Source organism: Grammomys surdaster, unplaced genomic scaffold, assembly GCF_004785775.1.
Source record: "Grammomys surdaster isolate TR1022 unplaced genomic scaffold, NIH_TR_1.0 212, whole genome shotgun sequence".
Classification (NCBI taxonomy): domain Eukaryota; kingdom Metazoa; phylum Chordata; class Mammalia; order Rodentia; family Muridae; genus Grammomys; species Grammomys surdaster.
In genome coordinates this window covers 6,995,674-7,021,630 of record NW_021604657.1, presented here as the reverse complement: position 1 = coordinate 7,021,630, position 25,957 = coordinate 6,995,674, and the positions used below count along the sequence as shown (strand labels likewise).

Below are 25,957 nucleotides of genomic sequence, written 5' to 3'. Positions count from 1 at the left end.
CAATTTGTAGGTAAGGATTAGTGTTCCAAGACTCCAGGGGTCCCCTATCCTCAGCCCGTGGGGAGGTGGGAACCATACATCTGTTCCTCGGTTTATATATAGCCTCATCGCTGTGGGGCTCCGAGGTGGCCCCCCAAATCTCGTTCACCTGGAGGACCCCGGGTGTCCTCGCCCAGAGGGCGCTGCAGCCTCGCATGTAGAGAACGAACAATCGCTCTTCTCCAGGGCAGTGCCTCCTGACTCAGGACCAGGACCTAGTAGCGAGTACACCTGGGTCTCCATCAGCCACGCACCAAGGAGGGTGCGACGAGGGAATCACAGAGAGCCCGCACCAGTGCTCAAGGGTGGAAGGTGGGGCTCAGACCTGCAGGAGCTGAAGAGTGGGGTGGGCTTCGATCCTAGGAGGCGTGGAAGGGGGTGTGGCTGGATCCCGGGGGTGGGGCGCTCCAAGGGGCGGGGCACCCCAGAGGGCGGGACCCGAGGGGTGGGGATTGGGACTCCCAGGCCCGCGGAGCTGGGGGTGGGCGGCTAGTTTTGCAACGGCAAAGAGCCTGTGGGTTTATTATAAGGCGGAGCTCGGCGGGAGAGGTGCGGGCCAGAGGAGACAGAGCCTGGCGCAGAGGAAGGAATCTGGCAGTCGGGAGCAGACTCCAGCCGGCGGAACCTGCAGCCCTCGCTCGGGACAGCAGCGCGCAGGGCAGGAGTCCGGGACAGCAAAGCGCAGAGCAATCAGCAGAGCCGGCCCGGAGCTCCGTGCAACCGGCAACTTCGACCCACGTAGCCCGCCGAGCTCCCGCCGCCGGTCCGGGCAGCATGAGACGTGCGGCGCTCTGGCTCTGGCTCTGCGCGCTGGCGCTGCGCCTGCAGCCTGCCCTCCCGGTGAGTGTGGCCCGGGGCAGGGCTGGAAGGCGGCGGGAAGCCGGGACTCGCCACTAGCCGATGCCATGCAGGCGGCAGCACGTGGAGGGGGAGGGGAGCGGGGACTTCTTCCCGCGCTGCCTGGCGGATCCAGGGATGGTGATCCCTTAAATGAGGACTCCTGTCCCAATTCCTCCACGGTCCGTGGGTGCCACGAGGGTCCCACAACTCGTGGTCCAGGCGTCCCGCAGAGTGGAACCTCCATTGGTTCCCCGCTCTCAATTAAGTAAAACGACTCCACATGGGTCTGAGTCCGCCGGCCTTAGGCGGCGCCTGGAGTTGCTCTCTCCCGTTGCTGTCTTGCTGGCCATCTCAACGGCCTGGCCTCCGCCAGTGTCCCGGAGGGATGCAGTGGCCATGGCCACAACGCCTTTTCCATAGACCCTAATTCAAACCAGACTGTAGGCTGCACCCCCAGCGCCGCGGAGCCCGGACGCCCGTTCCTTTCCACCGGGGCAAGTTTGGGCGCAGCGGAGCCGGCGCGGGAACGGGAGGGGGCTGACGTGCGGGGTAGCCGGAGAGCCAGGATTAAGGTTGCTCGTGGGACACGAGAGGGTGGCTCGGGGACCATGGGTTTTTCTCTGGCTGTCCCAGGTGAGCCGGGCCGAGCTGGCAGCCGAAGGTTCCGGGAAGTTGGCTTCACAACGCTAAATACCCTAAGAACCCAACTTTGGGGTCACTGAAGTTGTGCTGCCCCCCGGAGGGCCTCCTCCGCATGGCCCGCGCGGGGGACCCTCCCCGCGAGTGGACCCCGGTACGGCTCTTCCCCTCCCCCGACTCGGCTTTGTGCTGAAGCCGCGCGTAGGGAAGGCGGGTCCCTTGGCCCGCCCAGTAGGGCCGCGGGGAAAGAGGGACGAACGTGGAGGTGGCGACTGGTGGGGGGAGGCTTCTGGGTAGGATGCAGCCATCCACCTTTGGCTGGGGTCGGTCTCTCTAATCAGCGACTTGACCGACAAAGAGCTTGTCGAGGGTACCCCAGAAAGTGCTCTCCCGCCCCAGCCGCCGTCCGCTAGCCCGCCTTCCCCAACGGGGGCGCTTTGTTCTCGGCCCCTGTAACCCTTCCCTGGGAACCGCCCCGCAGCGCCGGTCCTTGACGTGGGCCGGGTCCTGGGTCGCCGCCAGGTGTCAGCGCTGCCCTCCGGGTGTCCACGCCCCTAGCCCCCGCACCCGCTGTGAAGTCCCGGGGGTCCTTTCCACTGGCGGCTTTGCCCAACCCCTGGGAGGCAGAGGCGAGGTGCGGAGCCTCAGGCTTTATCCCTTCCGGAAGTGGCAGTCTCCCACCGCCACATCTGGTCTGCTTAACTTCGATAGTCCTGGCCAAGGCAGACACGTGCACAGGGAAGGAGAGTTGAGCGCCGGTAGATACCGAGGTCGTGTACAAATAAAGTGGCACCTGGACATGTCCCCAGTCACTGCTAATGGGCATTGCCGTCGCTCCTTCCCAGGTGGCTTGTGCTCTCCATCACTCTGGAGCTCAAGAGAGGACCTCCATACTGGCATTACCCATGAGTTGGGGTTGTGTGGGGACGGGGATATGAATTCCGAAGTGAGACTCTGGTGCACTCCTGGCTTTAAGGTTTAAGAAATAGTTCTTGAGGGTTGTGGTTTCTGTGGGACTCAGATTATGCTTGGAATCACAGTTACCACTGTGGAGAAGAAAGTGGAGCCACTTGGCACGGCTCCCTGGCCTGCCTGGCATTACCTCCGCTCTATTCTCCAGGCCCAACACGAGGCCTCACTGGGGCAGAACAGATGCAGGACTGAATTTCTTTCCAGGCAGGATCTGGAGAGATGGTGAGCTCTTTCCTGGTATCTTTAGAGAGGCAGATATTCCTGTGACCTAGGCTCCTCAAGCACTCATTAATAATACTGAGTAGCTAACTGGAGGTGGTGATTCTTTATGGACTGTGTTTCCGGGAACTTCCTGTGTGCTGGCCTGGGAGGTTGGACCCTCTAGGGAGACCCAAGGTCTAGGAAGTAGAGTTGTCTCAGTGGTAGGGACCTACAGTCCTGGAAAGACTTCCTAGAGGAAGTTGAGATGAGCCAGGTCACTGCCTGGGCTTTGGGACCAGACTCCCACTTAGGAGGCAAGAGTGTTCATTTTTTTTGCTGTATTCTTTATTAAATTTGGTTTGTTTTCTCTCTTCCAGCAAAAACAAACAAACAAAAAACCCACATTTGGTTAAAAGTGGGTGCATAAGAGTGAGAACATATTCAGAGCTTCCCCTTTTCCTGAAAAATGAAGGCAGCTGGGATTTACTTAAAATGGGAGCACATTCCCACAAGTTACCAGAGAGCTGGCCCCCTTCTCAGGGCTCCCTAAGCTCCTGTGGGAAGCAGGTCAGAACAGCTCTGGGGACCAGAGAGATAGGGAGTGTCGTTGGGTGCCTGCCTTTGAATGGGCAAGGGGAGGCTGCTAGCAACTACTCCCCAGAGACTGAAACAGGTTTGTCTAAAGTGTCCCTCAGTGTGTGTGTCCCCTGGTCTTTTGTTTTTCCTATATAGAATAGGAGAAATGGTTATTTGCTCTGCAATAGTGGCTTGCTATTTGTTCCCTTTTTTTTCTCTCTCCCTTAACGTAATCATTTGGACTAGTAGAGACAGTTCCCCTGAGGTCTGGCAGAATGGGAGGGAGTGGAGGCCTGGGCTCGCATGATGTCACTGCTGGCTTCAGCTCTCTGGGGAGGGTGGAGCTGGTTGTAACCTACCTGTGGCTCTTGATGGGCCCCAATAAAACCTCATTAATACACATTGGTAGAGAGAAGGGACTGGAAAGAATGATGGGAAAGCTTGAGGTTTTTTTTTTTTTTTTTCAGTACTTTCTATATCCCCCCTCCCCCCTCGCTGCACCAAAATTTTTGATTCCTGAAGTCCTTTGAGAATGAATCGTTGTAGCCACACTTTTTTTCTGTGAGTTAAAAATCACCCCCTTATAAAGGTTTTTTTTTTTTTTTTTGAGACAGGGCTTCTGTGTGGCAGCCCTGGCTGCCCTGGAACTCAATATGTAGACCAGGCTGGGTTCAAACTCAAAGAGATCCACCTCCCTCTAACTTTCAGGGCTGGGCCTAAAGGTGTGCACCACCAGAAGTGCCCCACTTTTACAAAATAGTCTTACTTTGAGCAGGATCCTGAAACCCTCATCTCCTTTCTGTTCTCCTCAACAATAAGATGCTAGGTGTATTTATTCCCTCCTGATGCTGGGCCCTCCTCCTCCAGTGGCACTAGGTCAAGTAGTCTCCCAGTTCTTGGTGGCTCTGAAGAGCACTGTGTCCCAGTGCCTGGTGTTTTCAATTCTGAGCTTCTCTTTTCCTTCTCAGTCTCTGGTAGCCAGAGTGACTGGTGTGCCCAAGCGTGGCAGCTTTTCTGTTTAGTTCTAATTTATTTTCGTTATCAGATAAAAACAAATCAGATTGGTTATAATTCTTACAAACACAAAGGTCTCACCTTTGAGTAGCTCTCTCAGGCTGTGTGAATCTGATGTCCCTCGGGAATCTCTGTTGAGACCGCTTCAGAGTGTGTGTGTGTGTGTGTAAGGGGCAGGGTAGAATGGAGGAAAGGGTGCTGCCAACCCCACTGTCCTGGTCCTAGAGTGATGCAGAGGCATTGGCCAGGTGGAGAACTCCCTCAGTGTGAGATGCACACAAGTCCAAGAAGCACAGGGGAGCTTGAGTTCCCATGAGCTTGAGTTCTCGGTCGGCAGTTTCTCCTCGTTGGTGACTTATCGGCTCCAGCTGCCCTGGACTAACAAGGCTAGCTCAGCTCTCTGTATCAATAATGGAAGGCTGTTGTTTTTGTTTTGAGACTGATCCTCACTCAGTAGCCTAGCCTGTCCTTGAACTCTTAGCAATTCTCCTGTCTCAACTTCCAAAATGCTGAAATGACAGACTCGAGCCACCATGTGTGACTAAACTCTTGATCCTAATCCTTACTCTGCTCCTCTTGGGTTTGGTCCTTTCACCATCTCTTCAGTGTACGCTTTAGTTGTGTTCTATTTAACCTAGCGCCCATACTTAGGAACAGCAGGTTAGAAACCGCATTGGATCAGACAGAGCCTCATTCTGAAGCTCGGCTCTGCCACTGATTTACTGTGACTCACTTCTAACTCCACGTGTCCCCATCTGTAGAGCAGATATCACCATACCTGTTCTTTCTGCCCACATTCTGTCATTTGCATATTAATTTCATAAGAGATGGCACAAAAGTGCTTTGTAATGAAAGTGCCGGGGGAGAGTTCGCTGTTGATGAGAGTTAGGGTTGACTTTTATGGAGTGCCTGTTCTGTGTGTGTTGAGGGAGTGGGGGCTTGGTACTTTTCTTACAGTCCTGCTTAGCTTTTCCTCCTAAGCCTCTATAGTATATATCATTGCCTCATCTTTTGAGTGTGTGTATGTGCACTCATGCATGCACACGCACTCACCTGCGTGCTCTCATGCTCACATCTGTTTATGTATATGGTGTGAATACACTGTAGAGTTGTCAGATGTCTACTACCACCAAGAAGACCTGCCCACAGAGGGGCTGGCTGAATCCAGTGAGGCCTTCGCTGGAGTTTGTAAATCTTACTTGGACACTCCTGGCTGTGAGCATTTTGCATGGAGTGGTTGTTTTAGCTGGGCTGCGGCCTACACTGTGCCTTTGGGTAAACCCTGAGTATTGGGCAACACCCTAGGCTGTGTCTGTGTGTACCTGATGGTTACTTGGGTATAGATAAGAGCTCTTCATAGAAAGTTTGAGCTCAGTTGACAGCAGTATGGACCTGACAGTGGGCATCTGGGGCTAGATAAAGTTCGCAAGCTATTAACTGCATGCTGAGGAATCTGTCTTGGGTGGTGCCTGTTCCCCCCAACCCCAACCCCCACGCAGTACCCAGCTTATACTGTCTTTTATCTTGAGCTTGGGGAACAAACTTATAGATGTAGTAGAGCCTTTGTAAGCCCTGGGAGGTGGGTTTCATGGCCACAAGTGGGTAGCTTGGGATCCAAGACTCCTGGCTTCTATGTTGTGGTCTCCCCTGGCTCTTTCCAATGCAAGGGTCTGCTAGGGGGACATTTTGGACATTAAATTATTTCTAGTCCCAAAGCACACAGAACATACTGTTTCCTAATTGCCTTCCTTTCTTTCTTTCTTTCTTTCTTTCCCCCTCTCTTTCTTTCTTTCTTTTTTTTCCAATCTGGTTTTGAAGTGTTGGGTTTTAAAATTCCCCCCTGAGAGCCTGCCTTACTGTGTGCAGAGGGAAGATATTAGAACAGGAAGTCCGTAGAAAGTATTTTCATCTCCAGGATGTTGTGCCCTGGAGCAGAGTCAGCATGGTGTCATATCCCTACTGGTTATTCAAGGAAAGACTGGGTTTTAGGTGGGAATGAACCTTCTAGAACCTTCTGTCGAGTATGACAGGAATGTCCTAAAGTGCATGGGCATTTGCTTGTCTTTTACCATAAGCAGGTGGCTTTAGGTACAGACTATAAGACTAGGTCCTTGGAGTGAGACCCTGAACTTGGTGCCATTTCAACTCCAGAAGGACACTGGAGGTCCCTGCACAGCAGGCTCTGGGATGGCTAGCTTTGTCTGTGTAGGATACTGTTGCCTGCTCTGCAAGAGCTTCCCTGACAAGGGGTGGGTACTAGAGGAAGGACATCCTGCCACCTGGCATATGCTGTGTGTTTGGAGAGTCAGGAGGTCTGGTGAAGCCTGCAAGTGGAGGCAAGTTTAGCAGGACTTAGGGAGAACTCAGTAGGAAATCTCTGGACCATTGACATGTGGGTGTGGTGGTGGTGGGGGCGGTCTAGCTCACCTTTTAGAGATTTGCCCAGGGATCTTTCCTGCTGACTCTGGAACTTGGAGGCCTCCAGAGGTGGCTCCCTGGGGAGCCTCTCAAGGGTCTCCCATCTCCTACTGTTTATGGCTTTGTGGGCTGCCTAATTATATAGAGAGGATATGTTCCTCTGGCCTCCAGCCCTGGGAAAAGTTCTGCCCAGTGACTCACCTGGGGCCTGCAACCGTGTGTGCACTCAGGCACACAGACATGCTCAGGGCCTGAGGTCCTGCTGGCTTCAGCCTTCATAGCCCTGGCGATCTCGCCCCCACCAGGCTGCCCCTTGAGTTCTGCAGCAGTGGTAGCATCTGGAAAACCAGGTCACTTGTTATTTGCAGCTCCCTCCCTCTCTTGATGTCTTTCCCCTTCTTAACTACAGGTCTGATGCTCTTTGTATCCTGACCTTAGACTCATACAGAAATTATTCTTTCTTTTGTCTTAGCTTTGTCCCCGACTTCTTGTGGCCCAGGTAAGTAGTTGGTCCTCTGGGCCTGTGAAATCTGCCCAGGGGCCTCCATTTTCTAAAAGTCTTATGCTGGCAGAGAGACCTAGTCCTGGGATAGTGAAGGTAACCCTGCAGGGCTTCCCAAGCCTCTTTTGGTTTCTCTTTATTCCTTCTGGAGACTCAGCAGGGAGAACTGACTGCTCCAGGGGTCTCAGAATAGACCACTCTGGAGGTGGGGGTGGGGCAGGTTTTCAGATCAGTGCCCTTGGCATTCCTTGTGGGAACCAGGCTGGATGAGGCCTCTGGGCAAGGTCAGGCTGGGGGTGGAGGCCAGGTGATGTTCTCTGCACCCACACCCAGGCATCCTGGCACCCTCCCCAAGGTCCGCTCAGCAGCAGGAATAAAAGCAGTGCCGGGCAGGTTGGGGCAGTGGGCAGGTGGGCGTGTTTATCGCTGTGCTCATCAGCTGAGTCACGATGCCAGGCCCCATGAGTCCTCCCTGGAGGCTCACCCAACCTACCCTGAACCATTGGTGCCCACTGGTATGAGGTAGGGCAGTGAGACAAGACAGGCCTGGGGATGGGGGGGTTGCTGGGAGGAAAGAGGAGCTCAAGACTTCAGGTGTTCATGACCTGTCCTGGCTGTGTCATGGGGACTTGTGGGTGTCTCAGGAGGAATCTGTCTTAGGTGCCAACCTGCCTAGAGCCCCTGCTGGGGGGTGCAGGAAATGCACCAAGGGAGAGTGCCCATCCATGGAGTAGGCCTCCGAAGCTAGGCCAGAGACAGTGACGGTGAAAGACAGTAGTGTCTCAGCCCCCACCTGTGTCTTCCCTGCCAGCTGGAGGGGTTTATCTCAGATTCTGCAAAACCATAGAATCCAGTCAGGAGCCTAGACTGCAAAGCAGGCTTCTTTGATGCTTTAGACTTCCTGGGTATGGGGAGTACTTGGAAAGGTCCCACAGGTAGGGTGGACATTAGGAAGTAGAAGAGGGCCAGGTACCTCTATCTCCTGGGCACTGTCCCCAACACCCCATCTCCAAGGATGGTGATAAGTGAACCCTTCCGGTACAATGACAGGGAGGAAAACCCCTACTCTTACTTCATTTGGGCTCTATCATAGCTCGCTCTGTGTCCACAGAGGCACTCTTCTGGCACACTATCGTTCTCACATAAGGCCAGCAGCCTGGCCTGATGATGCTTGGGTCTGCCCACCTATAGCCGTTGGGCTGGCCAGGTGAGAAGGAACCCAGAACTGGCAGGATACTGACGCTGGACCTAGAGTGGGTGGGTAGAGTGAGAGTCCCCCATCTCCAGGATAGACCTGAGGGAGCTGGTATCTACCTGTGGCATCCAGCATATGCTGGCCCTTGGCTGCCATACCAGAGGTGGCTAAGGATGCTCCTGGGAGTTCACTGCTTGGGGACCTGATCGGATAAGAGGGGCACAGAGTAACAGTAACTCTGGTAGCCTCTGCAGCAACTCTCACTGTCTCTGCTGACCCAGAAGTAACCAGGCCTTGGAGATCCCCTCTCCTGAGAGAGTTCCGGTGGATATGGGGGTCAGGTTTGGGCTTGCAGGGCCCCAGCTGTAGAGCATCTGTGGAGCCACTGAGACCATTGTGGAGGCCAACATCATTCCAGCTTCTTCCAGAGGAAGCTGAGGGGGTGTGTTGAGGGTACAGCGTTGGGATCACATCTCTCCCAGAATGGCACATTGGGGAGGAATGGAGCCCTTGCTTCTGGCCCCTACGCTTGGTCTGTAGGCGGTGGTCCGTAGGCTGCTGTAGTCTCTGGGTTCTGTCCTACCTCCCTGCTCTTGCGTGCTCCAAAGTCATGCTGAAGGGGATCTGGCCATTCCAAATGGGCATGGTGTTCCTTCTGTTCTCCCACCCCCAGGAGGAGGCAGGCCTGGACTGTAGATTCCTAGAAGTGGTCCTGAGATGCTGTCCATGAACATCGAGACAGGACAGGCTGGGCACACTAGCCACCTATCTTTTCATAGAAGCCTGAATCAGCCTACCTCTGGGAGTCCAAGCTAACTCAAATCTTCAGGGCTTGAGTAAGGGTCTCCTAGCATATTAGCTGGCTAGTTCATCTTGGCTGATCTAAACCCAGATTAGGCTAGAGAAAAACACAGCAGCGTACCCTGCTGGCCCACCTGGACCACATGTTGGCTTTATTGGTTCTTATGTAATTTTGCACATAACTTTTTACTTCTAAGCCTCAGTTTCCTCACCTGTGAAATGGGGTTCCTCGTATCTTGCCTAGAAAGGCTTTAAAAAAAGATTAATGAAGTAGTATGTGGAGCGGTCAGGGTTCCCTCCTTGACTGGAGCGAGTCTCTAAGAGTACTAACATGGCTTGCTGTATGCAGCACCCCCAGTGACGGTGCCTGAGGAGAGGGTACAGAGTCTTCATGTGAATGGCCCTTCTGGTCTTGCCCCTGTGGTGTTGATGTCATAGAGTCTACAAACATGCCTTTTGCCCTTCCTCAGAAGTCCAAGCCTTTCCTGGCAGGCATTCTTCTCCACTGAGCCTCTATATGAAGCTAGATCCCGGCCTGAGCTGTATGGGCTGGGCTGGCAAATGGGAAAACTAGACACCCGGGCACCTGGGTGGGCGCTCAGGAGAGCAGGGTTTCAGTTGTCGGGCACCGTGGCCTGTGCCTGGAGCTTCTGACTAAAGGTTACCCTGAGAGGAAGCAGGTTCTCTGTAGAGAACCAACTTAGCTAGGTCAGAGTGCAAGGTGGGTGTGGGCCTCTGCCCTGACCCACTCGGTGCCACGGAAGGCTGCTCTTCTGGGGAGTGTGAGCTCTGGAGGGGACTGTGATGGCGGCTGGGGTCTGGCAGAGCAAACCTGCCTGGCCTCTCTCTACTCTGATGGATATGTGCCCTTAAACAAGTAACTGTCCCCTTTGTCTCAATTTCTACATCTGCAGGATGGATAGGGCGCTACGGTCTGAAAATGGTTTTAAAGATAGGTTAGCTAATACAGGGAAAGTGCTCTGACCGGTACCTGGTGCATTACTCAACATGTAGTGGCTGGGATGGCTGATTTCCTAAGGTCTAGACCCGTTTCTATGCTTCCAGTGTCCCTACAGCCTGGGTCAGGCCCTTAGGTTCTCCCACGCACTGCTGGCCCAGGACCTAGACTGCTGGGCCCTGCCCCCTGTTTTTCCCCTTAAGCCACCTCTGTGTCAATTCTAAAAGCAGTGGAGTTATGCAGGCCTCCAGTCTATCTAGGCTGTGAGATGTCAGAGAAAGGGCCTGGGCTGGTTTGTTCCTGTGTGGGCTGGAGTCACTCCAGGAACTGAGAACCCACCCACCTTTTCAGAAACTCCTCTGACACCTCAGGCTAGCCCACCTGACACCCTGGGCTAGCTCACCCTGCTGTGGGACCACTCCCAGCATGCTCTGCTTTCTGTTTGTTTCCCAGTGGCCTCAGTGACTTTTCAAGATGTACAGGCATCTTATAGTTCAAGGTGAATTTCCTGGGGATGGGTGTGAGGGTGGTATTATTGTCACCTGCATTCTGACAGAGGTTGAAGAAATTTTCTCTTTGTATCTTCTAGCCCCTTTATAATATTTCCCATCTGTTGTAGCCCCTGCCCAACTTAAGGGCCCCCAGTTCTAGAATTAGTCCCTCCCCCTTAGGAAGCAGATTTATGCTATAATGTGATTGACTTTAGCCCCTCCCACGGGCATTTTAATTTTCTAAAGGGTATTGTGTAACCGCTGGGACACTAAGAAGAGAGATTTGGTGATCAGAGTTCGAGCCGTGTCCCAACTGAAGCCCTGGCTGGTGCAGGTGTCGAAAGCTGTAGTTTCTGCTTCAGTGAAACTTGAAGATCCTTTATTTAGCCAGTTCTGGGGCAGAGTGGCCATGAGAAGTCTATGTGTCACAGGTGTCAGGTCCCCATGCCCTCCTGAGTCTAGAATCAGCTGGGTGGCAGTTTTGGGGGGTACTGGCAGACTGGGAATTTGCATCTCAGAAGTGAGAATGGTGGGGTCCCTATACTGCTCTAGACAGGTTCTATAACTCCCAGACTTGGCAGCTACCTCTCTTCAAGATCCTTGGCTCTGACCAGCAAGATGTACCAAAAAGATACTGAGGAGACCCTTCACCTCTCTTTAGGATAGCGTGGGGTCGGCATGGTGGGGGTCAGGTGGACAATATAAGAATAGCTTTCTGTCCCTTCCATCTTCACAAGCTACTTCCCAGAGACACCCTGATTCTGGGCATCTCCAGCAGTCATCTGACCCGTAATGCTTTGCTGCCCTTTGTTTCAGTCGCTGTATCTGGTTGTCTCTTGAAAGTTTGTTCCAAGAAACAGTCCAAATTATAAGACATCTTTTCACTATATCGGGTCTTCTCATTTTCCTGTGGTACATCAGGCTGGTCAGGCCCAAGGGATTTGAAGAGAGGTGACTGGCAGATCTGAGGGAATCGGTCCTATCTGGTTCCCTCCAGGAGCAGTGCCTAGTGAGAGGCTGAGGCTGGGCCAGGGCCAAGTGCCCTTGCTCCACACTGCCTGTGAGCCCGCCCTGCCTGTCCTGGCTGGGTTCTGGCAGGTGGAGCTTCCAAGGAACTGGTCTTCCAGCTCCACACCCAGCTCTCAGCTGAGCCTGCTCAGAGACTAGTCCTGGCATGTGGGTTGCAGGGGAGGTGCCATCCCCACCAGGAGGTGTGGGCATCTGGGTACTCATGGGACACTGACCTGTGGTGGGTATGGACTGGAGGAATGGTGCAGGCTGATTTGCTGGTGCTGGCTGACTTGGCTCTGGCATTGGCCTTGGTTTGCCATCTGGTATTAAACTAACAGGGAATGCTGACGAAAAACAGTTATTAAATCCAAGTAAGGAGACTGTCTTTCCACTCAGCCCATTCCCAAGAATTCCCCAAGACGCACAGGGAACGTGGAGCAGCAGTGGGAATCGATGAAGGGGGGAAGTGGGCGAGCTATGTGCTCCCAGGGGATTTTGGGAAATTCTCCTCAGAGGAAGTGCTGTTAGGGTCTGGGCCTTGGAGGTGTTTGGGTTCCTGTGCTCCCCAGCTAGGCAGCTAACAGTCCTCTTTACCTGCCTTGTCCTCACCTCAGCCCCACCCTGGGTTGGGCCTCTGGTTCACTCCCTGCTGGGTCACCAGTCACTTCTCCGCAGGTCCCAGCTTGATTCTTGGTGGAGAGAGAGAAAGTTGATAAATCATGGTGCCTGTCAGCTGGAAATTTGGGTGTTGCCTGAAGGCACCAATGAGGGCCCTCCCTTCTGGAGGTGGCTTTAGGAAGAGGTTTCTGGGTCTTGAGGCCTCCTTACAGTTTCTCAGCTCCCTGGGAGGGAAGTGAGGAGTTGGATATCACCTCAGCATGAATCTCTGGTCACCTATTAGCACACACTATCCAGCCATAAAAGAATGCAGGATTATCCTCACAGGCTACCTCATTCCCCGTCAGCACAATGGGTACAGAGACACACAGGGAGCTGCCCAGACACCCAGCGTAGGAGTAGTTGAGCTAGATCTGGTATTGTCCCAGAGAGCCTCGTTGGAGAGGCTTCGGGAAAACTCACCCGGCATTTCAGCTAGGACTGGAGGAAAAGGTGATTATGGGAAATAGAGCAGTCAGGACCCCAGGCTATAGGACACAGGATACAAGCCGAGAGCTACCAGGATATGAGTAGGTTTTAGCCATATTCTCTCCTGTCCATCCTAACCCTCCTTGCACCTTGTAGAACAGTTGCCCTGGAGGCCCACCTTTGGGGCCTCCTGGGGTAGCTCAATAGTGTCAGCATCAGGCTACACAGTGGGGCAGCTAGTGTGAAGGCTCTGGACTGGGAAGCCAGCTACTTGGGAAAACAAGGTTGTTTCTGGCGGGCCCTGGCAGAAGGAGTTCTTGCTTTCCTTGGTGGCTTTGGGGGCCTTTGGAAGCTTGAATGTTCCCTCAGCTCCATGGTGATGCAGGCCATCCTGGTACCGTGGTGTTTGTCTGCTAAGAGGGAAGACATTGGAAATAAAGACTGATCTAGAGCCTTCCCAGGATGCTTTGCTCCTGGCACTGGCTTACAGAGCTCTCTTGCTACTTAGTGCCTTGACTTTGAATACAAGATTCAGTCAGGGTACAGAAGAGGTCTGGACTTCCCAAGTTCCTGGCCACTGCAGGAAAAGACTCCTCTGAGAGGAGCCTTTCCTCCTCAGGTGACTGCTTCCAAAGTACAGCAGCCTCTGAGGAGGAAGTGTTGTTTGACATTGTGATAGTTCTTGGGGTCCTTGGATGCAGATGACAGTTTGGATGTCATGCTCAGGTCATATGTCCAGTTGTACAGAGGGAGGTGAGTTCTGTAGCTTAGAGCCCTTAGTACCCCAGAATTGTGGATTCTAGGGATGAAAGGAGTAGCCCATAGTCCTTAGATTGACAGGTCTGACCAAGACACTAGGGTAGAGGTAGATCTCTTGCATACTGTGAACCTGCTTGAAACCCCCTGGGTATTTGCTATAGAATGGAGAAGAGTGATGGGTTTTTTTCCTGTCATGACTGTGGGGGTGCGGGTGCATCCTTGCATTTTCCCAGTGTAGCATGCTGAGTAGACAGACCATATGACGGAAGCCTGGGCTCCTGGAACAGGTGTGGGCACCTCCCTACCCCCCACCCCCCAACTAGCTGGGATCCAGGCTGCTTGGGAATGGCTGTGACCCAGCTCCTTTGATAACAGCAGCTCTTTGTCACTGGATGTTGTGACTAATGGGACTTGTTGATTTAATGACTCGGCTTCCACCCACAGAAGCCGGGGGTTCTGTTATGGCACCAGGCAGTGCAGACAACCCACAGGTTTGCCTCTCTTTCCCACTCCACAAGTGAAGTTCCCAGCACTGCCTACATTAGAGACTTCATACCCCAGTCTCTGAGATTTCTCCTTCTGGAAGCCCCTGGAATGGGGCACTGGGTATGTCCGTGCTCTGAGATCTGTTAGGGTCAACACCAGGCTATTTCTTACCTTGCTCCAACCTCCAAGATTCCAGGTGATGAGTCCTGAGTTTTGAATGAAGGAATCCATTTAGTATCGAAATTCTGTGACCTTAATTTTTTTTATCTTTTATTACATGTTATTTCATATGTATGTGTATTTGTGTCTACTTGTGTGGACACACTTGTGGAGGTCATAGGACAACTTCAGGAAGTCAGTTCTCTCCTATCATGTGGGTCCTGGGGATCAAATCCAGGTTGTCAGGCTTGGAGGTGTATGCTTTACCCTGCAAATAAAAAGTAGACAGCCCCTTGGAATCAGTAAAGCTTTTTAAGGGCTGTGTAACTTAGATACCACCAAAGTTGCACAGCGGGTAACATGATAATATCTTCGGGTTCTGATGGGAAGCCACAGGTCTCTGTACCCAGGGGCTGCAGACTCTCAGGGTATGGAGCAGATGGCATTCTCTCTGAGAAGCTTGTAATCCAGGAACCCATCAGACACATCCCCTTGGTATCATGATTTTTTTGTGACACAGCTGAAGTGTCTTCATACTCAGAATATCGCGATGAAGTGCTGGGTTACAGACCACCCTCAGCCTCAGGCAGCCAGGACATGGGGCTCCATCAGATTGCAGTGACTACCACAGAGGGTGGCCTTCCTTACAGTCAGTGTATGTGGGAGCTGGCAGGAAGTGGCTCCAGGCTGCCTTTAAGTATCCCAGCCAGCCCTCTGCCCACAGCTCCAAACAAGTTCTTTTCGCTGGCTTGCAGCTAGAGGTGAACTCTCCTGTACCATGTCCTGCTGCTTCTATCTCTTCCAAGTGTGTGCCTGGTACCCAGCTGGGCAGCTAGGCAGGGCTAAGCACTCATTTTGCTTCCTGGTGCTGAAACTATGGTCAAGACACTGAGGCCATTTTCCCTTGAAACAGATGGTCTCAGCCAGGGGAGGTGGTCCTTAGGCCCGGGGAGTGGATGTACTGCAGTGTGAGGACACTTGTTGGCTGATGGCCTTGTGTAGGTCCTTCACCCTGGGAAGGGCTGTTTCTTATCTAGTAGAGATGCTAACCTCAGCAGGACCTGAGGAGCTGCAAGGGAAGTGTAGGAACCAAAGAGTGGTGAAAATTATCTTCAGCTGTAGGGAAGTCTGAGGCCTGTGCCCCCTTTGTCCTGGACTGGGCCCCTGCCTTGGGTGTGTCTCTCTAGCCCCAGAGGAGGTCCAAAGCAGACGTGTCAACTGGTCTTTCACCCTGTGTCCACTCCCCATGTATCTACCTCTATGATCCTTCTAAGTAAACCAAGCTTCTAACTTTGGCTGTTCAAGTCAGCCAGGTTCCAGGCTCTGTGCTTCAGTAGGAGGGAAAGTAGTCCTGCGTTTGATTGCACAAACCATGAAAATCTTTACCATGAGGTTTCCTCTCTCTCTCTCTCTCTCTCTCTCTCTCTCTCTCTCTCTCTCTCTCTCTCTCTCTCTCTCTCCATATATACCTGTACCTGTGTGCTGCACATGTTCCACAGCAGACTCGTGAGGAGGTCAGGCAAACTTTATGGGAATCTTTTCTTTGCTCCACTTGTGTCCCAGGATCAGTCTGTGGCAAGGACCTTCACCTGCTGAACTATCGCAACCGCTCTGTTCTCTATTCTTGATTTGTTTGCTGAGCAGGCCTGTGGAGGTGAAAGGGCTGGCTTGCCTTTACTTCCCTGAGTGGCAGGAGGTAGGTAGCTCGATGGGCATTTCTTTTCCCTAGACATCTCTAAGCTGTGGCAACACGGTCTTGGAAGGACCCAGGTCAGAAGTGATACTGAGAAGGCCCCGTGAGTCCTCAGGAACACACAGGGTTCTAAATAGTACCTGATGGCTGCATCAAAGACTCCCTCAGCTGGGACCTGTGGAGCCCTGGTTCAGAGGGAACTATCCCCTCTCCCCATTTCTTCTCTTCTGGGGCTGAAGTCTCTTCCTTTCCTTACCTGTGATGCCATCATGAAAGTTCCCAGCTGAGGTTGGAGGTGGGGCAGTCAGGGAGCTGCTTCTCTTTGCTTAGCAGGAGTTGGAGGTATGGGGTGTAGGAGGGGGGTTGGCTCCCCCTTCTCCCTGCCCTGGACCTGGTTTACTGGTTCCAGCCGAGATTTGTTCTAGAAGCTTGTTGCGTAAACAAGATCACAAAGGGATAAGCTTAAGCAAAACCAGGGGAACAAATTGCTTCTCTGTGAAGACCCAATCTTCTCTAACTCTGAGAGAAGCCCTCCCTTTCGGGAAATTTTGACTTTTGAGGGAAGAGGCTAGCCGCCCTGTGTTTGCTTGAACTCCAGCCTTGGCTACCCGACATCGAACTAGGTCTGCACTCCTAATGTGTGACTCAGGCTGATCTAGCTGGATCTGGGACCTTTACCCCATCTCCCGCTTTCCTTCCCATGGAGGGAGGGAGTCAGTGGGTTAGGAAGTGATAGAGTTGAGACCTGGAATGAAGACGGAGCTATGAGCTCGAGGACTGTCCAGTGGGTGCTCTTCCCCATCGCTGGAGGAGGCAGCCATAGGGAAGGCTACCACCGGAATCTGGAGTACCACCTGGGACAGCGTCTACAGGATGTAAGGGGACAGGATCTGACTACTCTGTGGAAGGGCCCCAGCAAACTTTGAGAGTCTACTGTGGGTCGCGACCCTTTTGGGTGGGGGCCACATATTCTATATTTACATTATGACTCATAACGGTGGCAATATTAAAATTATGAAATGGCACAGAAATCACCACCACACAAGGAGCTGTATTAAACGGTCAGGGCATTAGGAAGGTTGAGAACCACTCGTCTACTGGGTCTGCGCAGTGACAGGCTGTAACTGTTCTCTGGAGTTAAGCCACAGTGAACCAACTGTCCTTGCAGATGGGACTGTCGAGGCCCAAAACGTTTGTCCCAGGGGAGAAGAGCTTGCTTTTGCTTCATACTTGTAAAGGAAGTTCATTGGTACCTCCGGCCTGTGGCTGCTCTATGTGCAGAACTGCCCTTGTAACAGAAGGAGCATAGACAGCTGCAGCCTTCCTCTGTGGGTCCCTCAGCCAATCTTGACTCCCCTGATGAGTGAAGCCAATAGGGATGTGTCTGGGTCCCTGGGCCAAGCATTCTGGACCACGGTGAGCTTCAGCTAGGCCACCCTGAATGTTCTGTAGAGGCTCCTGGTGGGCTGGCTCCCTCCTGCCTCCTTTTCTCTTGAAATTTGGTCTCGATCATATCCTCCTCTGTGCACATGACCCTCCATTACCTACCAGGCTGTATGGTTTTTTTTGTTTTGTGTTTTGTTTTTTGTTTTTTTGTTTTTTTTTAATTGTATAGAAATGTTGTGACCGTTTAGTAGTGCAGATGTTAGTGCTGGCACCATTTTACATATGGGAAAACTGAGGCTAAAAGATGCATAACGACATCCCTAAGGCCACTCAGTTGGTAAGTGAGGTCTTGCCACTCAGAAGTCAGGCAGTCTCTGGAGCCTTTATCTGAACCATGTACTACTTTTTCTCTTTTGTTGAGACAAAGTCTCTCTCTATAGCTCTGGCTAGCCCAGAACCCATATGTAGATGAGGCTGGCCTCAAATACAATCTGTAATCTTTTATGTCTGCCTCCTGGGTGGTAGTATTGAAGGCATGTGAGTCCTCCTAACTGTTACACATAGTTTTTAAAAATTCATTCTTTGTTCTGGTCTGTGCTGGGGGCTTGTAAGATGGTCTGCACTGAGCTGGGTTACTTGGGGTAGTCTCATTGCTGGGCAGGGCCCCATATCTTCCCTCTCTGTCACTTGCTTACCTGGGTCTTCCTTCTGTACTTGGCTGTCCTAGAACTAGTGCTGAGAGCAGCCATGAGCCCAGCTCTGCCCCTCACACAGCCTGCCTAGCTGGGAGCCATGCTCCCCTTCCCTGTCCAAGTCCTTTGGGACTGTATTTGTACTCCACCACCTGCAGTCCCTTGGAGCTGGAGCAGGCAAGGCTGGCAGCATTCCTGCAGCTGCTGTTGCCAAGGAGAGCCCATCCCAGGCCTACTGCCCTTTCAGCAGAGCCTCCTTAATGCAGAAGCCTTGTTGAATTTGTGTCCACTGTCCCTAGCCAAAGGGTACCCTGTCCTTTCTTCACTAAGAAGGACAGGATACAGTCCTTCCTGTGGCTGACACAACAGGCCTTGGGACAAGGCCTGGGACCACCCTGTGTGGACAGAGCTGCTTCAGCACAGATAGTTCCTCCATGACAGGCCTGGCTCTGCTTCTCACATTTGAGACTTCTATGCCCACACCCCATTGTCTAGCTCAGCTGGACACTGGTTAAGCTCCCTAACTGGTCGGAGCACTCTGGGGTTAGGACGATGTCCCTGTCACTTGTGCCTCCACCTTGAACCAGACTATGTTGTTACAGCATTGAGAATATGAGGAGGACCAGGGGTCTCCCAGAGTTAGCCCCAGGGCCACAGGCAATGGTTTCCTACATGTGTGGCTGAAGTGGTTGGTTGAGCCTTTTCAGCTGCCTAGGATGGGAACCCAGGGATACTGGGCACTGACTAAGACTCATCTCATACCCCTTTCTTATCTTTTTGCAGCAAATTGTGGCTGTAAATGTGCCTCCTGAAGATCAGGATGGCTCTGGGGATGACTCCGACAACTTCTCTGGCTCGGGCACAGGTAAGACTGACCCAGAACACTGAGATGGCCATAGAGCATGCTGGAGTGGTGAACAGGGTGTCACCCAGCTTTTAGGCAGCACCCTTTTTGCCCCCAATCCCATCCTTAGCCATTGGAGTCAGAAGGACAGTGCCAAAGGGAAGAATGGTGTCCAACTGCAAGCCACTCAGCTAAGGGAAACCCCCAGAGAAGTGAAGTGGCTCCAGCAGGCCATGGGCAGCCACTTGAGTCAACCCTTGGAGGAGTTTGACTCCACCCAGCCTTAGTGTTTCCATCTGTGAGATGGGAATGACTTTGATCCAGAGGCTGCTAGGAGCTGCAGGAAGCACAGAGTCGGTTGGCTATAGATTTGCCATCACCTCCATCTCTCGTTACCAGTTCTGGGGGGGGGGGGGGGGGATCATCCTGTGAACCGCAGTTTGCCAGAGGGGTCTCCCAGAAGAGTGGAGAGAGCTCAGAAGGGAAATCGAGGTAGCAGTGGGAAGGGGGCCAGAGCAAAGGGTTGGAACTTAGGTAAAATGCAGCCGTGTATTCTTGGGAGTCTAGGCCTTGGGGAAGAAGGTAGAAGAGGTGTTTGTACTGAGCTTTAGTCCTATCAGCTCTGGTGTCTTGGCTTGTACTCACAGCCGGATCCCTTCCCAGATTCCCGAGATCTTTCTCACAGTTCAGAGTGCAGGCCACTCCTAGGCAGGTGAACCTGCAAAGGGCATCTTTTCTGGCCTAATTTTCAAAGTGAGTTCAGCCTTGGCTCATTCACCCGTGGGACTCAGGCATGAGTCGTGTCAGGCTTGACACCTAAAGACCTCTCCTACCCTGACACCCCAAACCCCACTTCTGACCCTGCAGGTGCTTTGCCAGATATCACTTTGTCACGGCAGACGCCTTCCACTTGGAGGGATGTGTGGCTCCTGACAGCCACGCCCACAGCTCCAGAGCTCACCAGCAGGGATGCCGAGGCTGCTTTCACCTCCGTCCTGCCAGCTGGAGAGAAGCCCGAGGAGGGAGAGCCTGTGCTCCATGTAGAAGCAGAGCCTGGCTTCACTGCTCGGGACAAGGAAAAGGAGGTCACCACCGGGCACAGGGAGACCACGCAGCTCCCGATCACCCAACGGGTCTCAACAGCCAGAGTCACCACAGACCAGACATCTGTCACATCTCATCCCCATGGAGATGTGCAGCCTGGCCTCCATGAGACCCTGGCTCCCACAGCACCTGGCCAACCTGACCATCACCAACCGCCAAGTGTGGAGGATGGAGGTCCTTCTGTCATCAAAGAGGTTGCCGAGGATGGAGCTACCAATCAGCTTCCTCCAGGAGAGGGCTCTGGAGAGCAGGTGAGTGGCTTTGTATTTCCTGGGATTTCTTGGGTGGCCACTAGTGCCTGGCACCTGGCTGCCCAGTGTCCTTTGTCCTGTAATTCACATTGTAGTCCTCATTACAATGATGGGTGACAGGGTCCCACCTTCCTCTTCCCCTAAACAGACTGATTACAAGATCAGTAGGTGGGCAACTCCTTAGATATCGTTTAAGAGCTAGCCACCTAAACTTACACCAGGATGGATTTTCTGTCTGAGACCATCATGAGAGTTTTCATTCAAGAATGTGTGCTTTGTGTCACTGGAGGTGGTATCTGTGTCTCAGCTGGCCAGGGTCCCAAATGTGATTGTATTCCATGACAGATGCTGGGATAGGTTGGGTATGTCTGACAGGGTGGCAGGGGAATCCCAACAGGGTATGGCAGTGCTACAGGTTGCTATTGTGTCAGTGGCTCCAGCCTGACCTGATCCCTACCTGCCCTTCTGTAGGACTTCACCTTTGAAACATCTGGGGAGAACACAGCTGTGTCTGCAGTAGAGCCTGGCCTGCGGAATCAGCCCCCGGTGGATGAAGGAGCCACAGGTGCTTCTCAGGGCCTTTTGGACAGGAAGGAAGTCCTGGGAGGTAAGTCTCCTTTCAAGTGGGTAGGAGGAGACAGGTTGTAGCCCTGAGGTAGCCTGGGTTACTGGGGTGCAGCATCTTTAGCCACAGGGTAGGGAAGGAGGCGGGTTGACTCTAATGCAGGCCACCATCCATGCTGTCCGTCTGGGGTGAGACTACCACTGACTCCGTATAGCCATTGATCTGAGCCTGCCTCTGTCTACTCCCTAGGTGTCATTGCTGGAGGCCTGGTGGGTCTCATCTTTGCTGTGTGCCTGGTGGCTTTCATGCTGTACCGGATGAAGAAGAAGGACGAAGGCAGCTACTCCTTGGAGGAGCCCAAACAAGCCAATGGCGGTGCCTACCAGAAACCCACCAAGCAAGAGGAGTTCTACGCCTGATGGGGAAATAGTTCTTCCCCCACAACCCCTGCCACTCACTGGGCTCCCACTTGCCTCTTCTGTGAAAAACTTCAAGCCCTGGCCTCCCCACCGCTGTGCCATCTCCTCTGCACCCAGACCCTTCCAGCTGTTCCAGCCCGAGTGGTCCCAGGGTGTTCTGGGAATTCATTCTCTTTTGACTTCTGCCTAGAAGCTTGGGTGCAGAGGGTTTCTTGCATCTGATCTTTCTACCACAGCTACACCTGCTGTCCACTCTTCTGACTCGGTTTCTCCAAATAGAGGAGACTCAGCTCTGGACAGAAAGGGGACCCAACTGCTTTGGACCTAGTTGGCCTATTGTGGCTGGAGGATCCTGGGGACAGGAGAGGGGCTTCGGCCGACACGCCATAGCACTTACCCATAGAGACCGCTAGGGTTGGCCGTGCTGTGGTAGGGGATGGAGTCCAGGGCTCCTTGGAATTCACTTCTCATTGTGGGGAGGTCTACTTTAGACAACTTGGTTTTGCACATATTTCCTCTAATTTCTCTGTTCGAGCCCCAGCAGACCTTACTTCTGGGGTAAGGCAAGTCAGTTGACTGGTGTCCCTCACCTCGCTTCCCTAATCTACATTCGGGAGACCACATCGGGGTTAATAAGACTTTTTTTTTGTTTTTGTTTTCATTTTTTTAACCTAGAAGAACCAAATCCGGACGCCAAAACGTAGGCTTAGTTTGTGTGTTGTCTCTGAGTTTGTCGCTCATGCGTGCAACAGGGTATGGACTATCTGTATGCTGCCCCAGTTTTGGTGGCCCATAAGTAGGCTGGCTAGTCCAGGATGCCATGGAGAAGCCACCTCTTCACCAGTCATGCCTGTGTGCATGGACTCAGGGCCACAGTCTTGGCCTAGGCCACTGTGACATTGGAAGAGCCTGTGTGAGAACTTATTCCTAGGTCACAGTCTAGGGGGGAGGGGAGGAGACTTTAGAGTTTTGGGGGAGGGGTGGTAAGGGTACCCAAGACTCTCCCGCCTTTGATACCATCTCTGGTCACCCTTTCTCCTGGATGTTGACAAGACACATCCTGAGTATGGCTGGTACTGGCTCCTCCACTGAGAACCAAGTTCACCTTCAGCTCCTGTGGCCCTGTCCCCAGGCTGGAGTCAAAAATGTTTCCCAAAGAGTGAGAGTCTTTTGCTTTTGGCAAAACGCTACTTAATCCAATGGGTTCTGTACAGTAGATTTTGCAGATGTAATAAACTTTAATATAAAGGAGTCCTATGAACTCTACTGCTTCTGCTTCTTCTCTGGGCTGGTGGTGACATAGCCAGCCTTTGCCCAAACCCTGGTAGCTCCGAGAAGCTTAGATCAAGGCTATACGCCTCCAGTCCTCCGAGGGGTAGGATCCAGGGTTCCTCTGATTTGTTGTTTTGTTTTGTTGTGTTTTTCTTTTGACTAAACTTCTTTTGGAAGTTGATAGTTTCAGCCAAGGTTTAACAGGACCTGATGTCTGTTCTTCTAAGTGGTTTAAGTAATTGGGACTCTGGCACATCTTGACCTGGGGTCACTAGAACTAAGCTTGCTTTGCAGAGCAGACACCTAGGGCAGCCTTCCTCCCTCATGTTTGATGGGACACTTCTGAGAATTCCTTGCTTGCTTAGTTCAATGATGTTCCAGCTGCTGGCTAGGCTGCTCAGTGGCTCAGCTAGACAAAAGACCTGTGTGCCCCGTGTCTCATCTCAGAACTTATTGCCAGATCGGATGGCTGGATGTGATGGTGAGTGGGGGTGGGGTCTGATCTGAGACAGGACTCAACTGAGGGCTTGCGATACAGTGTCCAAGCCTCAGGCTGGGCCCATTCATATAATTGCAATAAACGGTACGTGTCCGTTTGGACAGCAGACACATTGGTGTGCTTCTGGAGTCTCTTTTTGGGCTGGCCATGTCCTACTCTGTCTGGTTTTTGAATGGGAGTCTTAACTGGCCTGTGTTCTGGCTTGGTACCAAATAACAATGGTCCCTGCCATCCTTGCCCAGGCCCCAGGGCAGGACTTTGGACTTGACATATCCCAGGACTCCCAACTTTGCACCTGTTCAGCCCTCTATGTGTCTAGCATCAATTCCAGTTAGGCTGTTCCTTTCCCTGGGGTCAGGAGGATTCTGCTGACACTGAATTTCAGGATTTGCTTTTGTTCTGTTTGCTTATTGGGCAATTCTCAACCTTTCACTAGCAAACAGTCTGGTGTGTCAGGCTTCCAAGTATTGTCTGTACATTGAGGGAAAATGGCAGCAAAAGACCAGCAAGTTGGAAAAGCACAGAACACCACAAGGAGCGCCCCCCCCGCCTCTCCCCCCAATTATGGTACAGCTAGATGTCTCCCTTCAGCCTCATTTGGCCTTGGGTACATGACATCTGGCATGTCCTTGGTGGTGCAGAGCAAGAAGAACCAATCTGCCTGTTGATACAGCAGGGGCTGCAGGTTCCAGCTTGCTTAGCAGGTGACACTCTCCTCCCATGCTTTAATCTCCAAAACCAGTACTGGTTGCTGGACCTGGTGACACAGGAGCCTGTAATCCCAGCAACTTGGAAGGCTTAGGCAGGAAGCTTGTCAGTTTAAGGTCTATCTGATTTAAAGAGTGAGTTCAAGGTCAGTTTGGGCAATTTACAGAGACCGTATCTTAAAAAGCAAAAACAGGGGCCTGCAGCCAGCGGGGCCTACAGCCGGGCAGTAGTGACTTACGCCTTTAATTCCAGCACTAGGGAGGCAGACGCAGGTGGAAATCTCTCTGAGGCCAGCCTGGTCTACAGAGTGAGTTCCAGGCTAGCAAGGGCTACACAGAGAAACCCTGTCTCTGAAAAACAAAACAAAAACAAACAAACAAACAAAAATACCCTGTAAGATGGCTCAGTAAGTAAAAAGGAGCTTGCTGCCAATTCTCGACAACCAATCTGTTCCCAAGACACACATGGGGGGCCGTGTTGGGCGAGAGGGAGAGGGAGAGGGAGAGAGAGAGAGAGAGAGAGAGACTCCTGCAAGTTGCCTTCTGACCTTTACATCCATCCATATGAGTACTCTTCCCAACTAAATAAATAAAATTATTTTTGCCCATTTAAAAAGTTTATATAATGTAGAGAGAGAGAGAGAGAGAGGAAAGAAAGAAAGGAAGGAAAGAAAGAAAGAGAAAGAGAAAAGAAAGAGAGAGAACACAAAAAACCATGGCTAACTACTCCTGATCCTGGGGTCTGCTCTGGTGTGTGTGGCTGACATACCAGTACAGTGTCACTCCACTGGAGAAGACTGATTTTCCATTTCCAGCAGGTGTCAGTTGCAAATTGCTTCCTAAGAGCTTCTTGGTAAGAGCTGGGACTTGGTGGGATTTTGTATGGTTTGAATTTGTGCAGGTCTTGTGTGTGCTATCAAAGTCTCTTGAGTTCATATGTGTATCAGCCATGCTGTGTCTGGAAGATGTCATCTCCTGGAGTCATCCACCACCTCTGCCTCTTACATTCTTTCTGTTCTTCCGAGTAGATCCCTGAGCCTTGAGGGAAGAGGTTTGATAAGGGCATCCATCCCATTTAGTTAGAGCTGACTACTCTAAAGTCTCCAACTCTCTGCATATTGTCCAGTTGTGAGTCTCTGTCTTAATTACCATTACTGCAAGAAGTTGCTTCTCTGATGATGGCTGGGTATGCCCTGATCTATGGGAATAGCAATGTGTCATTAGGAGTCATTTTGTTGTTATGTTCCTTTAACAGAATAATAGTAATAGGTTTTCTCCCAGGGCCCACAACCTTTCTAGTCTCGGGTTTTTGGCCACTTTAACAGTGTCAGGAATGGATTCTGTCTCATGGAGTGAGTCTTAAATCCAATCAAGAAGTGGTTGGTTACTCCAATAACATTTGTGCTGCTACTGCACCAGGACTTTTTGCAGGTGGGTTGCCGTAGTAGGTGGCAACCCACCTACTTGTTTGTAACTGGGTGATATTAATGACTACTTTTCTCCTCCAGTACCAGAAACCTTCCAGGACCATGACACTAATCATCAGGGTAAAGCTTCTAGTTGGGCACCATTGCAGTTTCTTCAGAAATTAAAGTTTTTGATTAAAAATGTGTTTAAAGTACAAAGAGGGCTGGGAGTGTATAGCTCTGGTAGCACACTTACCTATCTGGAATAAGCAAGACCCTGGCTTTAATCACCAACACTGACCAGAAAAACATTCCCTTAGGTCATTCATTTGTTCTTTAACCCCTGGAAAAAAGAATACTGGTTCTTTTCTAATCCCTGGGCTAGGTAACAAAAAACTGATAGACTTGGCTGTCTAAGATATCCATATATAAATCTTAATTTATATTCCACCCAGACCTACAGAAAGAAGCGAAGATGTGGAGTTGTTTAAACATCACCTTAAGTTCTTCAGGCCAGCCACAAGCCGTCTGTCTCCACCTCACCCCAGCTTGCTGTCCAGTGTTCCTGTGTCCTTGTTTTCTGCTGGGGGCCTGCGGGGCACACTTCATCTTCAGCTCATGTTACTGGGGCCCTTGGTATGAGAGTCCTATTCTGTGTAGGAAGTTGTAGTCATGGAATCCCTACTAAGGGTTCTTCCGAGTGACTTTCTGAGTGTGGCTTGAACGTGTTATGTTCTTAATTTGCATCTGGTTTCTGTTTGAATCACAGTCCAGGCCTTGCTTGCCTCTGGGGGTTTTTTTCTTTGGATGCCTTGTCACATCCAGAATTAAAATCCTGGACCTCTATTCTTCCTGCTGTTAGGGATACCAGAGACTGCAGAGACAGACAAATGAAGAGGGATACCAGAGACTGCAGAGACAGACAAATGAAGAGGGCAGAGTGCTGTCCGTGACAGAGTTCTGTGACAGCCA

At 51.9% G+C, this 25,957-nt stretch overlaps 1 protein-coding gene across 1 annotated transcript; it reads left to right on the top strand.

The window, feature by feature from the left end:
- The first annotated feature begins 552 nt into the window (after nucleotides 1-552).
- Nucleotides 553-22,982, top strand: Sdc1 (syndecan 1). The gene is made up of 5 exons (XM_028772213.1): nucleotides 553-879; nucleotides 18,702-18,783; nucleotides 19,630-20,117; nucleotides 20,589-20,724; nucleotides 20,932-22,982. Exons 1-5 carry the CDS (start codon nucleotides 814-816, stop codon nucleotides 21,099-21,101), a joined length of 942 nt encoding a protein of 313 aa, XP_028628046.1. The 5' UTR covers nucleotides 553-813; the 3' UTR covers nucleotides 21,102-22,982.
- Nucleotides 22,983-25,957: the final 2,975 nt, after the last annotated feature.